Source organism: Mchenga conophoros, linkage group LG19 (assembly GCF_057382185.1).
Source record: "Mchenga conophoros isolate Kocher_MC1m ecotype Shallow Benthic linkage group LG19, M_conophoros_male_GT1.1, whole genome shotgun sequence".
Taxonomy (NCBI): Eukaryota; Metazoa; Chordata; class Actinopteri; order Cichliformes; family Cichlidae; genus Mchenga; species Mchenga conophoros.
Window position 1 is genome coordinate 21,463,070 of NC_140544.1, and position 15,432 is coordinate 21,478,501.

Sequence of the window (15,432 nt, forward strand, 5' to 3'; positions counted from 1 at the left end):
CAAACCAAAGTGTCCTTGGAGAAGACACTGAACCCAAAGTCTTTCCAGCCTGGCGCTCCGTCTCCACTGACGTGCAAGTCCATTTAACATTTATGAGTTAAGGGCAGGAAGAGCTTAAAATGAACAAATTTTCCCAGAGAAATTAAAACAGAAATGAATCCTGTTTTAATTTTGCTGGCTACAGTTTTTCAGCATAACTGCACCATAAACTCTTGTCTAATTTGAATTAAACTTCAACAAAAGGCCCAATTAAATTGATTAGAATCAGAAGACACAGATCTCTGCAATAAAGAAGTACCTGATCTCCACTCTGCTTGAGTTCTGCCCATCTGAAAAAGTGTCTTCAGACTGAAAGAGACCCTGGGAGGAAAGAAGATCAGCAGGTTACTTCAACCTACAATACTAGATACTCAGGAAGATGAATGTTCAGCATGTTCACTTCATTCGTGTCGCCACCTGAGTTGAGTATTAATCAACCACCTTACCTGACAAATGCGAGGAGTCAAGCCCATGGAGTCCTAAAGAAAATTGAAAAAAAAAGAGTGACCAACATTAACGTGTGGGCCACAACCGAAAGATTTATAAAACAAAGCATTTTCTGCCTGCGTAGCATGAGCTGGACCCTTCAATGTCCTTTATAATATTAACTAAGGCATGAAAAAAGTGCATCTAATATTGTGCAGTGATTCCAGGACTCTCCTCACCGGCGTCCCCATCATGGTGTAAGTCTTTCCAGATCCTGTTTGACCATAAGCAAACAGGCACACATTGTAGCCCTCAGAAGCTCCGGACAGTACCGACACACCCAGGTCCTGGAACACCTGAAGAAATTAACACATACACACACTCCCTTAACCAGAAATGCACAAAGAGTATGCAGAGTTAAAAAGCACACCTGGATTCCTCCCTTCCATCCCTTCGAAGATTATTTTAATAAAACAAGTAGGGGCTGCTGGGTTGTTTACAATGTAACTGAAAGCCCTTGATCTGCACTGCAGTTGTGTTTTACACGAGTATAGATTTACACTAAGGTTTCTTGATCACAATGCTGTGGCATGAGGCCAGTGGTGGGGAGGTAATGTTCCTTCCTGCTGATGTATTTGTGCAGGGAGCATGGAGGTCAGCTAATACTCAAGGTAAACAATTTTGCAGAGTGCAGATGTAAGAGAAACAAATGTGAGGGCAAAAAGACTGAAAAATGGCTGGGTCAGGAAAATAAACTTTGACTAACAGCAAAGTCCTCGGACAGGGGATCCCGGAAAGCCCCGCTAAAACAATCAACTGAGGCCTCTTGTTTTCCTTCTTACTGTGTCTGCATCTGAGCTCCAGAGCATGCAGATGACCAGCACAAGGCCAAATCTCAACTACTTATTTTTATAGGAGAACAAAGACTTTTCCTGAAACCTATACTGGCAAATGAAATGCATATCATTTTGTGTTTGCAGCAGAGATATAGTAGTGTAGGAGAATTTGCTATCAATCTAAACTTGCATTTTTACAAATTAGCTTTTTATTACTTGCATTTATGTCAAAACAGATGAAAATCTAAACAGATATATTATATAACAGTAATCCAGGATGTTGAGCCTCTGTCTTAAAATCATGGAGTAATAGGCAGTAAATACCAAATAAGGGTTGAATAACAAAGTCTTATAAACTGAGGTGAAGTCATTTCTATTTATATAGAATCATAAATCATGATTAGGCCTCAAAGAGCTTTACGATCAGCACAGCAAACAATCAGGATTTTAATCTTGACAACTTTCAACAGTTATTAAGATACTAATCTTACACAGTCATAATTTATGGACAAGAAATCTGTTTTCCAATGAGCATATGGCTATTGTGCAAAAACAATTAAGACATTATCTCAGCAGCTGGGCTCTTCTCAGTTGTTGTTTAAACTCAATAAACATATACAAAGTGAAAAATCCTGTTGCAGTACACCAATTCAACTGCTCCTGAACACAAGCTCTCTAAGCAGCCAATCACAGTGCAGAAAACCAATGCATTTAGGCATGTAGACATGGTCAAGAGGACCCGCTCCAGTTCAAACTATCTCTAGGCTTTACAGATAATGTAAAAAAAAAAAAAAAAAAAAAAAAGAGACAGACATCCAGTGAGCAGAAGTTCTCTGGGAAAGCAAAAACAACGAGTATTTGAGGCCAGAGGTCACAGGAGAATGACCAGACGTCTTCAAGCTAGGAAGGCGACACTAACTCAAATGCTGTAACCACTCTTTACAGTCAAGATATGTGTAAGACCATCTCTGAATGCACAACATGTGGAGCCTTCAAGTAGATGGGCTACAGCAGCAGAAGACCACAGCAGGTGACACTCCTGTTAGCTAGGAAGACGATACTGAGGCTACAGTTCACACAGATTCACCAAACATGGACAAGAGAAGACTGGAAAAACACTCCCTTTTCTGGCAAATCTCATTTTCTCCTGTAACATGTGAATGGTGGGGTCAGAATCCTGAATTTGGGGGATATTTTATTGGAATGCGTTCGACCCTTTAGTACCAATTAAGCTCAAAAGCTTCGCCTGGCATCACAGAGGTGTAGAATCAGCAAATATTTATTATGATTCTTAGCGAAGCCAAACATCTTCTATTATGGGAACAGGCTCTATGAAGCAAAGTGGTTGTTTATCACTTATAAAATGTACTATACATACAACTATGTGCATGCAGGTTAGATGAACAACGACTGGGCAAATTATAAATCACTTGATTGTTGTCCATTGTATACAACCGATCAATAAACCCGTTTCTGAGGACATGTGGCCTCAGCTGCAACCCAAAAGCTATGTCCAAAAGCAACACATACCTTTGGGGGCATTGGGAACCTGAGCTAGACCAGACCTGAGATGCACATTCTCCCCCAAAAACCATAACACACCCTGGGATCAGAGAGGGGTTTTCTTTCCCAGGCCCCCAGGCTCAAGTTTGGACCATGGAGACTGGTGGTGGGTACACAGAGAAGAGAGGAGGATTCCTCTCAAAGCTACCACAACCTCCAAAGATCAAGGAATACTTTTAACATGCCTCCTGTGTGTGTGCACACATGTGTATCACACTACCAACTGCTTTGACGATATGCGAGAACCTGGAGTTAAGCCTGTATATACTCTATTCCCACAATTTTGCAAGGCCAGATTTAAGTTGGATGTGGCTGAAAACTCTTGTGAAAGACTCAAGCCTTGTGAAAGTACTCTGAATGTATTCAGTGGTCATCTAGTTCTTCTTAGGACTGTGTGAGGTTGTGTGGTAATATTCAACAGCCTTGGGTTTTCTCAGACAAGTAAAATATTTAGCACTGACATGATGGAGCGAAGCTCACGCAGAGACCAACAGCATATCGTGTTATTGTAGCAAAAAAACAGCAAGAAAGCAAACTGTCAAACTTTTATATAAATAGTAAACACCTGCTTCAAATATTAACTAGCACCACATGCCACTTCTGAAATAAAAACCATGAAAATGTATGCAGCTTAAAGAAATGTACAGAAAGAGCCACATCCAGCTTGTAAAAAGTGTTGCCATGACAGCTGGTTTTTCTGAATGGCCTCATAAATCACTCTACAGACACACAGGTAGAAATACCTAAATCATAATTTTCCCTCCAAATTAGGAATTTATTTTAACCATCTTTAGTGCAGAAGATCTTTAAGCTAACTTCTGTTCTTAAAACCTTTTGGGGTCTTGATAGTAAGAATATAATTTGTAACTGACTTTTAATATACAGTATGATATACTGTATACAGAGAAAGATCAAAATAATAGAATAAAGCCAAAGTAAAGTGTAATATTTGATACAAAGAGATCATTTGAAAGTAAAAGCACCTTAACTGTGCAACTGTAGCTCAATAACGGTTCTCATTCCTACAAATGCCAAAGTGTGCAGCCCACTTGGGTGCAGACCACCAAGTGTTACCCCCTGCCTCTTAGCTGAATGAAGGCTTAAACATGAAGACAAAAAGCACTGCCGCCTCTGTCTTGTCCTCATGGTGCTATTGAAAAACAGACACAGACAACGTCTCCCCTCTCAAACACAGAGAATCAATACAGTCCTTGTTAAAGTTGACCCTGTTAAATTCACTCTATGGGGGCTACAACAAGGCCTCTACAACAAGGCCTAGTGTCCCTCCAGGCTTAGCACAAAGAGCAGGAACTTTCCTTTAACTTTTCGCTCCTTTGAACCTGACTGTCTCTGTACTGTCTAGTAAACCATTACTATTGTTTTCTGTTTCTACCAAGAAATTTGTACTGTTTTTATTCAAAGTTGACTATATATTGTAAAAACCACAAGAAGAAGCTCGACTTTAATTCAGCTTCTTGACACAATAACATTGTGTGTGAGTTTTGTCTCAACAGCCAGTGTCAGGAAATATTAAAGTGACCCCGTTGTTTGTCGCCATTGTCACACCAAATTAAAATCAGTAAACTGTAATTTGTGTCACTGTACTCAACCTGCTTCAGTGAACACAATGGCTTTCTGTCACAACCTACTTTCCCAGTTTGCAACACCCTGCAGCATTAGGATGCATTTCTGGCTTAACAAAGCAGGTGAGATATGAGGCAGATGGCATTTCTGGAATAAAGAAATAGTCTGGAGACTGAAATTTCCAGGCCAAGGCGACAGCAAATGTGCAGGCTTGATCAACTCCTCAAAACAGACAGAAACTAAACACCACAATGAACAGGAAGGTCGCTGCATGTGCACGCGCCCATGTCTGCATCTGACCAGTTAAGTGGCTGCCGAAACAGCAACCAAAACAAGGACAAAAGCGTTGCCCTCTGAGGAAAAACAATCTAACAATGAAAAAGCAAAATATAGATTTCATTCTAAATGAAGGAAACACCGGTCAGAGTCACTGTCAAAACACAGTAAGCAGGAAAGAGGAAAGCAGAAGGGCTCCAGATCTAGCAGAAGCTAAATCCCTCTCTTCAGTGTGGAAAAAAAAAACATTATCAAGAAGAATATGGAGAAAAACTGCCTTCAGAGCCTCCAGAGGAAAGATTACTTAAAATGCAGATCACATAATATTATTTTTATCATCCAGCTACGCAGGGATGCACTAAGTGAAACACTTGGTTGTGCAAGAATAGACTGTGCACACCGTTATCTCTTAATAAAATGCATTTGCGGCCTCAAATTATGATGAAACTTAAGCAAAGAAATGTTACATTAAAATGGTGCCACGTGATATTTACTACAGCTTTTTTTAAACAAGTGGTGAGTCCTGTCTAGTATCTATCTACTAAAAGTTTATATAAGCAACAGACCTAAAATCCTGAGTTACCTCATGCGCATCAAAGTAAGCTGGAGCAGATCTGTAAAACAAGAATCTGGCTGTTTTTTATGCCAGAGATCTGGCAAATACTGTGTTCAAGTTTGTTTTAAAACACGGAGCAAAACTAATTTTTCCCAAACACAGAGCCTAGTTTGTGGCTTGGTAACAAACTAGAAGGGAAAAGTGGTGGAAGGAAATGAAGTGCGTGAGAAAGGTTGACGAAAAAGCGATTCCTGCACAGAAATACAGCAATACGGTGGGAAAAAAAAGTCATGGAATAATGCCTCTGTAATGAGTTAAGTCCTGTAATCGCTCACTGTGGAAGTGCCAACTGCTGGTCTGGTTTTATGTGGCCTGCTTTGCGCTAAACCCCAGAGAAGTATTTATGTGTAGCGTGTCTGTGTGTAAATACGTGTAAATGTCGTCAAGGGTGATGGCAAACGGCCAGCAGAGCGAAGCATTTAACCACATTTAAAACTTTGGCTTCTCGTTGCTTTAGCCGAGTGTGACGCAACCAAAAGGATCGGGCAAGAGGGGCGTCACCAACAGCAATGCATAGCTGAGAGTCTGCATGTGAAAATGGTTTTACTCCCAGTTTTCTGTCCAGAGGTGGACAGCTGCAGCAAAGATAAGGGTCACTCAGTTCCCGTCCTACACTTTCCAAGTGGGTTACACAAACACAACAGCTGGGCCCTGAGCAAAACTAAATGCCTCTGTTTAGACATGGGACAACAACAAAAAAAAAAGATGTCACAGGAGATCTTTGTCCTTCCTGCAAGGAATCTGGGTTTATAGAGTTAGATTAGAAAGAGAGAGAAAAGGGAAAGGGAACATCACAGAGAGGAAAAAGGGAGCGCGAGGACACGGGCAGCAGAGGCTGAATCACAAGCAGCAAGAAGAGACACAGAGGAAGCTGTTTGGCCAGAGTTCAACAACGCTCTCGTTTGTCACACTTGGACAGAATTTGTAGGTCAAATTAGCATGGAAGAGCAGAGAGGTTGTATGAGAGGGAGGGGGAAAGACAGAGATGTGCAGGCCAAACAGATAGGCTGCTCTTCATTACTCAGGCATCCCTACACATGATGAAGGGCACCAGGGAAAGAAAAGCAGAGCAGAGGAGGGGAAGTGAAGAAAAATGAAGGCAGGGGGCACTCCAACAGTGTATTTCACTTCATTTTGCCTTGACTTCTGATGCAACTACTGTGGCAAAGGCAAGGCTTAACACAAATAAATAAAACCATATCTGGAAAGAGTTTGGGGACTTGCTGCTCCTCCCCCTCATATCGCTGTTAAATAGGCCAAAGCAGAACACTGTACAGTGGACCTGCATATTACAATCTTTATGGGAAGCTGGGAATTATTTCTGCAGGCTTCAGACTGGTGGGAGCCTTGTGTGATATCCCCCATGGGTAGGTTAGAGTGGCTCAGTATATAGTCGCATTTACTAGGGACCAGACTTATGCAGTATCATTACAGATAGGCTTGAAATACACCAATATTGTTAGCTCCCCATTAGCTTTTATAGAGTAGCAGCTGCTCTTCCAGAGGTCCACACGTTCACACCACACTTCATAATACACTAACATATCAATGTTGTATGTCTACTATAAATAAAACAGTAACAAGTGTCCCATTTTAAATAACACACACACACACACAAGGTTCTTTCTACAGCAACTAAAGTGTGCACAGTGAACATGTTACAGAGAGGAGGCTCCATTTGAAGTTTACAGTTGTCTTCAAATGACTTCACCGCATCCTTTGTGGTACGCTTCTATGTACACACTTTAACTCGTTGTCGTAAATGATTCCTTTCATCTGCTTCCCTCGCTGATAGAAAAAGTGAGGGCAGAGTATCCATAAAACACAGGTGCTCACACTGCACCCATATGGCATAGATCTCAGATTTCTATGCTGACATCATGTGGTCTATTTGGTGCCATGTTTGTAGATAATTCAAACCAGCCTGAAGAGGGCTGTTGGCTGTTGCTTCGGCCGACTGCTCACATGCGTGTGAAGGATTATTCCAATGCACAGAGAAGCCATTCTTCCCCTCGCTCTGCAGCACCACTGACACACAGACCTAGAAACACTGCTGCCATATTTAAATCGCACAGCACACTGACAAAAGTCAGAGATACAGATGACAGGGAGGGGAAAGCCCCTGCAATCTGAGTCCATTAGGCAATCAACAGAAAACCTTGTGCTCCGAGCTGAATCCTCAGCAGTGACGTTGTCACACTGAAATTTGACTGTGAAAAATTGCTTAGTGAGGCAGCTGTGAGTTTGGCAGGGGAGAGCTGGGGGGCTGCAGAGGCACAGCGGACCCCCGGCCCATATCCCCTCCTCCTCAGCAGAATTCCCTCTTTGTCTCTAATCACTTTCTCTTGCCATTTGTCTCTATCCAAACTCAAATCCGCTGCTTCTCTTTAATTTTTCCCTTCCATGTTTCTTACAGACCGAAGCAATAAACAAGCTGAGGGGTTTGTGGTAATAAATAAGGGGGAAATAATATTTGTTTGCCTAATATCTAAGCCAAAAACAAAGGCACCATTTAGACAAATAGTCCCACTTGTTTTGCTACATTAGCCAAACAGCTGGCTTTCATTATGCATTATAAATCTCTTCCAAAATCTTACCCTTCATCACCGGGCAAAGCCATTCTCATTCCTCCCTACTCAGCCTTCTCCTATAAACATAAATATTAAACACCAAACCTCCCGACCTAAAAGGTCAACTTTTTGTGAACAGTCCTCATTGAAAAGAATCAGATATAATCAGATATAAGACACTACATTTCTGTCTTCACTCTTCACTATAACCGTGTATGAAGCTGGAAGACACTACAAGCATCTAGTGTAAACTATCAGTGATGCATGGACATGTACAGTGGACAGCACAGAGCAGCAGGCATGTATCCATGGGGAGAGGAGAGGGGAGGTGGGAGTGGTGAGATAGTCCTGCTGGACTGGAAAAGCAGGAGTTAAGATCCAGTTTCTCCATGTCTCATTCCCCCACTGTTTCAGATTGTCTCAGTCTCCTGGGAACTACACTGCATGCAAGGCAAAGTCTGTTTTCCTGCTATGAAAAAAAAAGTAAAGTATGCAAAAATATAATTTGCTTGAGTAGAAACTATGAGAAATCCAGCACTGGCAAAAAATAGCATCACCTCATTAAGCTAGGAAACAAAAACAACAAAATCCATAGGGGTGACGTTGGAGCAATGACCAAAATGTAATGGCAGTTAAATGAGGTAGCACAACAGGGCATTGTTGCAAAGTTCGGTTGCCAGTTTGTTTGGTAACATAGTTACGACTGGTTTCTGAACATGTAAGTCTACCTGGCAATGCGCCATTAATCATGGTTCTTGCCCTGCAGCATGCAATCAGTCTTTTCTCCTTTTTACATCAGGCCTTGTGTCATCAAATCCATCAGAGAAACCCTCAGTTTAAACATTTTCAATTATAATGTCTGATCAGTAAGCAGCTGACATGACGATATACATAATCTATTGAGGAGACAATGCTTTGGACTCTAGTTCTGGAAAGGAGGTCAGATTTAAATCCAGCAGCTCAGTCCATCACTGGTGCCCTTTCTCCCACACCAGGCCATCAGAGGAATGTCTTCAGGCCACTGTGACTGGACACGATTCCGCTGAGGACACAAGCGGATAAAGCCAGAAGCAGAGACAGGAAGAAGTGTTGTGTTGTCTATAGTTCTGTGCAGTGTGTGGGCCATTGGCACAGCCCAGTCTTTCTCAAACACATACAAAAGCAGTACTGACAAGAGTGGAGTGCAGCACAGAGGGCGTGGCAGAGAAGGAAACCCCATTAACAAAGGACAGAATAAGTGGACTGGCTCTAAAACCAAAGGTTTTTTTGTTAAGCTTTTGCGCTAAGTAAAACGTGACGGAAAAAGAAATTCATAATGAGACAAACCTATGTGTAATAAGAAAAATCCATATGAGGAAATTTCCTTGAAAAATGGGCACTACCTCGTCTTAATCTCAAGCCCATCTCAGGTTCCAGTAACACTCTCCAATCAAAGCAGTGCGAAGATATCTAATCACCCAGTCACAGTCAGGACATGAAAAGCAAGCCGACTCTAGCCATGCCATTTCTGAGGCAAAGAGACTGCAGGGTAACAGATGGAGCTGATATCACGTCCCCAGAGTGGCCGTCTGTGTAAAAACATAGAAAACAACACACACCCTTCTTGTTGTGGTTTGTCTACAAGGACCGTGCTTCCTCTGGGTTCTTCTTTTGGAGATTCTGTTTGCCCAGAGTCAACTTGTGGCCAAAACTTGGATCAGCGCACACACAGTGTCCACCCACAATAGTGCATGTAATATGGCACGAAAACAAGAAACAGCTTTGGGCAATGCTGCAGTGCAAACAACTACACATCAAACCAGATCCTGTTCACCAAAAATACATGGATATTTTTATCTATTAGACTGCATTCAAAAGTAATATATTCAAGAATTTTAGAGCATTCTGTTTGGTTAAATTTTGATTGTGGATTTAAAGGTCTGAACTGCAGGCTTAACATTACAGAAAGGTTATGTTTGAGGCTAAATGATAGACATAGACTCTGGTGTTTTAATATACTGTGTAGATGCTTACAACATAAATAACTACCACCAATAAGTCAGTGAGCAACCACCTTTGTAAAAATAATGACTTAGGATACCATGTTATTTGCGGTGAGTAACATAATCACAGTGAGTTAGGTCATTACCTCCTCCTGCGATGCATAGTGAGGGTCTGCGCGATCCACCGACCAGTAGCAGTAGTCAAAACAAAATTCCAGAAGCTTCTCCCTGGAATCTACAGCTCCTTCTGTCCGTCCATCCAACTTTAGGAAGGAGATAAAAGTGTAAGACATATAATTAGTCTACATTTAAGATACATAAGTAACAATGCTTACCACAGTAAAGCAGCACGGCCAGTAAGTACTAAATTCTACCTTATACAAATAAGCATAGTGACAGACTTTACAGCGTGCATGCTTTTAATAACATGAAAAAACAAGAAAATGAAACCAAACATCCCAGTCATGAAGTGAGTACTATGGACATTGTTTATGAGGCTCTAAACAACAGTGTGGAATTGCAAGCAAGCTTTTTCCATTCATTAGCAACAAGCTTACTCCTACTCCAGTTCTTTCTTTGCCACAGTGCATTAACACTGCACAACTTTCTGCTTACTGCAAGTGAATCCTGAACTGAGGAAAGACAGCACAGCAGCATTTGCATTCACTCGTGCGTAACAACTGCACTGGAAAAGTCCAGCACCTGAACAATGCTTCTAAGTCACTGCCTGCAATGTAAAATAAAAAAATCATTACAATTTACTGGGGATCCAATGAGTCTCTGCTACATCTGCTCATGATAACATTTGTGTTTTATTATTGTTCTTGCACTTAATTTCCCAATCTAATATTTTGCCTGTGGTTGAAAAGGTAATAATTATATTTATGTCATTATATCATTTAACTTAAAGTAGACCTACTAAGCTCATTATATTTTCTTATACTGGGCCTTGGTACAGCCAGCTATCTGAAGGGCTCAATCATTTTCACTCCAGTACATAAGTCCGACCATTTTCTAACCAGTGCTTTAAATGTCACAAAGACTACTTAAAAGTAATGACAAGAAAGCTTTCCCGAGAGTGTTCTGGGTTTGTTGATGAATAAACGTGATCAGTCTAAATATTGACTTCGTTAGTTCGTTAGAATTGCACAAACCCTGTTTCTGCTTTATATACTGTATCTTCATTTACATGAGTACATGTTTTAATAAAACACTGCATCTATTTAATGTTTTTTTCCTAGCAAAATATGAATCAGGGGTTGTCAGGATTTTTGCACAGTACTGTATATGAGATAGCATGTTACTATTATTATAAAAGATTATATCTGAACACAGTGGCTTTGAGGAAGGTTATTTTTTCTTTCTGCTGTTCTAGGTGAAAGTAGTCCTTGTTGGGGTGAACTGATAAATAGATTGAGAAAGTTGCTGACATTACATGTTGTGTTTACATTTGTTCAGATCAGATTCCATTGTAATACAGCACAACTACAGCTGGTTAAAAAAAAAAAGCACCAAGAAGGGGGCTGGAAAAAGAGTCTTGTAGGTGTAGCCCACTCTATCATCTGTGTAAGTAATCGTTTACTGACTGCAGCATTAGGCAGCACTAAGCCCTGGGATTCAATTTTGTTCACAGCAATTGGGTTGCCTGAAAGCATGACTACTTAACCCCTGTGCACTGTGAGGAAACGGACAATGAACTTGTAGTGTGAGGGATGAACTAAGAGCAACACCAGCCCCTGGCAAATCTCCTGAACGACAAAGCTCCAACAACTTATATTAAAGAAACCTGACAACTTGTAAAACATTATCCTTTACTTCTTTCTTGTTTTACACAGGCTAATTTCAGTAGGTCTTTATAGGTTGTTTCACTTGCTGTTTACTGCGACTGAAATCCAGTCTTTATTATTTCTGTCTCAAACGCTCCAAAACTGTCCCAGTTTCCATAAATAATTATTCCCATGAGATCTGCAAGAGCCGTGGGTTCACGATCCCTTTCCAAGGCAGAGGGAGGCCATATGTGGTTTGTCTCCTGTCACATCATGTGCAACAGATTCTCTAGTCCACCACCCAAACCTTCTTCCTGAAAGCATGCATTTAAAACAAAATGCAAATAAAGAGAAGCATTTCTTTAAGATTAAATGTGAGTTTCAAAAATGGTTTCAAGCTGAAAGTCCTTTATCATTTTGAATCATAATAATAGCTGTTGTTTCCACAGGCTAGACCCTTTAAATAGAGCTTTCTCACTTCTATATTAGCTCATACAGATATTCCAAATCAGAAATAAAGTGTAACATTTTCCATACTGAAGCTGTAGAGACAGCATTAGACTGTCTGCAGGCAATGCAGCTCAACCAATCAGACATGCCTACTCAGCTATATGACACAGCAGGTTGGTAATGTGGTGAAAGTATCAGCTTACAGGACTGTAAGCTCACAAAATAATTAGTTCCAAATGTCAAGAACTTCAATGAAACCTCGAATAATAACTCCAGCCACATGCCAGATTCACATAAACCCCCCTAATTTAACAGTAAAGCTACTGCATGGTGTTTTTATCTTTCACAGTTTCTTCTTGGAGATGTTTGGGAGGTATCTGAAGTATGACGTAGTTGCGCTGTTGTTTATATTTGTGCACCGAGGGCTCAGACTGCATGTGTTCGACAGGAAGGGTCGCTATGCTGTGTGTGTGTGTGTGTGTGTGTGTGTGTGTGTGTGTGTGTGTGTGTGTGTGTGTGTGTGAGCTCAACACATACTGTACAACAAACAGAAGCAGCTTAAAGGAGGGGGGAAAAGTTGAACTAAGCCTGTAAACATCCTGTTGTTGCTATGTGCAACTCCCATTCTGTCACACTTGTATACAGGACTACTCACCTTCACGTTTCGGATCTTCACAAACTTATCCTCCACCCGAACAGCTAGCCTTCCTCCATCTGCGCTCTCCCTGTGAGTAAGAAAAGAAAAAAGTGTATGCTTATTATTATTATTATTAGGTGTGGGTAACAACTGAGAAGGTTGATGCTTCCACTAGAGAGAAATGGCCCTACGGGATGCTATCAGTACTGACCAGGATCTCACACCTCAAATGCAAACCAGACAGAGCTTTAAGAACATTTTCACTCTAAATTCAGAAGCTGTATAATCATCCTATACACTGTTTCAAATCGGTTTTAAAAATCCTCTTTTGCTGCAGCTGATATAATTCAGAGAGTGTCGAGATAAATTTACGCTGGCTCCACTCGCCTTGAGGCCATCACATGACAATTAACACAATGAATTGTGTGTGTGTGCGCATGTGATCCATGAAATTGCAACACAAGTGCACCACTGACCAGTCCCAGATTCAAATGAAAACAGACCCCGACATGCTCTGCAAAAACTTTGTCTGAGATGCAGCTGGAGCCGTTTCCACAAAGTCCAGAGAGCACACAAGGGTTCTGTGAGCGTAATCAAGACCACTGTGTCATCCGTTGTGTGCGCTGTATGTGTATGTGTGTGCTTCAGCAGCTGGACCAAGCAAATCTGATGCAACACAAGCAAAACTGAAGGCAATCACAATACGAAGCTGAGAGGATTTCGATCTCCAGGAGTGATAATGATGGCAAATGCTGCCTGCAGTGGCATCTAGCTCCATCTCTGTGGTGGGCTAGGGACACACGAGGCGGCTGTTGTAAATCATCCCCCTGTGCTTCACCACGTGGGACTCGTTTTGCCAACCCCAGCAGCGGCCCAACCCAAAACCACCAACCTTCAATCTTAGGCTCTAAACAGCGTGTACATGAGGTGGTTGGGGACTGGAAAACAGTAAACCTTGCACAAAAACGTGTTTTAATACAAACTTAAGATGAGCTCAGGCTGACATGTTTTGTTTTGTTTGTTTTTTTGCATATGTGAGATGTTGCCCACATTGTCAGGGGCACCTACTGAATCCTGCCAGTCAACTAAAACAGAAGAGCAACACGCTCAAATGCAAGGTCGAATGAAGAATGCAGACCTGGCTGGTGTAAATGTTATCTCTGTTACACAGCAGGTCCTTATTCAAATATATAGAGGAAGGAAATACATCCTTCAAAGCGATGAGCAAAATGAGGGTGTCAGAATCCCAAATCAGGAAGGACAGATTTGCATGACAGTGAACATTTAATATAAGAAATTCTTTTGTTATGTAAAACACCAGGAAGACCAGCTGAAAGAATCATTGTCCAGCCTTTCATAGCCTGAATAATGCTTTGTTACGGTACTGTAGTGGCCTCTGAGGTTAAGCAACCCAGCCAGAGTTCAAAATAATTAAATACACCACCATGGAACTTGTCTGAAGTGTTTCTCCAGACCCCCTCAAAATAACAAACTGCATTTAACATACTGTAGCAATTTCCTGTTGATGTAAATGGCAGCTTTTAAAACCTCCTGGCTTGTTTTTGGTAGTTCCAGCAGATTTCATAGCGCTATAAAATGTAACAAAATCTTCCCACCTAAACATAAAGCGGAAAATTAAACCAAACCAACGTGTTCATTCCAACTTTCCTGCCTTGTTTAAGGTAACAAATGCCTTAAAAAAATATGCATCACATTTCCATGTGATCAAAGTGAAAAAGGTTTTTGTATGGAATATGCATAACACTGTCAGACATAATGGAATATAATGACTTATATGATTGTAGCTAAAAGCCACGAAACGAGGCTTTAAGCAGGGGTCAGTCAGAAATGTAATTCATTCACTTCCTGCCTGAATTTAGACATATTTCCTGCATTTTTCTACTACTACTCAGCTCTACACAGGCTGGTTTAGTAGGCAGCACCCCTGACAGCCACAGTTGTCGTCATTCAACATGTGCACCACTCATCGTTTAAACCACGGCGTTGTACTGAGCTAGCTAACGAGCTAGTTTAACGCTCGATTTCGATTTAAAGCAGCAAAACGGACAAAATAGAAGCAAAAGAGGGCAACATACGAAGTATAACGCCTTGTTGAACACACCAAGAAGCAGGCAACATTGCATGGTTTTAAATACTGGTAGCAGCACTCCAGACACAAAGAAGCAATAACACAACAATAATAAACTATTAAATTATGTTGTATTAGCTGGATAAGCTAACTCGGGAACTTACCTCGCGTTGAGAGGTCGGACTCGAATCGCAACTTTTACGTTTGCCATGATGTGTGTTGTTGTTTTGAGGGGTTTTACACGCAACTCAGCAGCTGTCCAAGTCGGACTTAGTGTAAAATAACGGTTTTAATGTGAGCATGGTGAACATCGCTTCATATTTCTCCAATACAGTGGGGCAAAGTTGTCCGGTAAGCCCCCCCGCTCTTGTTCAAGCCATCTCCCGACTTCTGATCGAGAATCCGAACGTCTCCAAAAGTCTCAGCAGAGAAGTGAAACTTCCTGCAGGGCAGACATGGAAGGAGAGGGAGGGGATGCTGCTGGATACTCCTCCCTTTTAGCCACATTCAAATCCTTTTTTTTTTTTTTGCATGTCTGTTATTATTTAAATTTCTCTACATTTCATAAGGTCTTTAAATTGAGTTTCACATTGATTAA

The 15,432-nt window shown here is 41.2% G+C and overlaps 1 protein-coding gene across 1 annotated transcript in view; it reads right to left on the minus strand.

Moving 5' to 3' along the window:
• Positions 1-15,331, minus strand: part of stard9 (StAR-related lipid transfer (START) domain containing 9) — a 38,631-nt gene extending 23,300 nt beyond the window's left edge. The window contains exons 1-6 of the mRNA XM_085256393.1: positions 14,999-15,331; positions 12,764-12,833; positions 10,039-10,155; positions 705-821; positions 486-518; positions 299-360 (exon numbers count right to left, since the gene is read on the minus strand). Coding sequence (XP_085112519.1) covers positions 299-360; positions 486-518; positions 705-821; positions 10,039-10,155; positions 12,764-12,833; positions 14,999-15,045 — 446 coding nt within the window. The 5' untranslated portion in view covers positions 15,046-15,331. The remainder of the gene's footprint in view (positions 1-298; positions 361-485; positions 519-704; positions 822-10,038; positions 10,156-12,763; positions 12,834-14,998) is intronic.
• Positions 15,332-15,432: the final 101 nt, after the last annotated feature.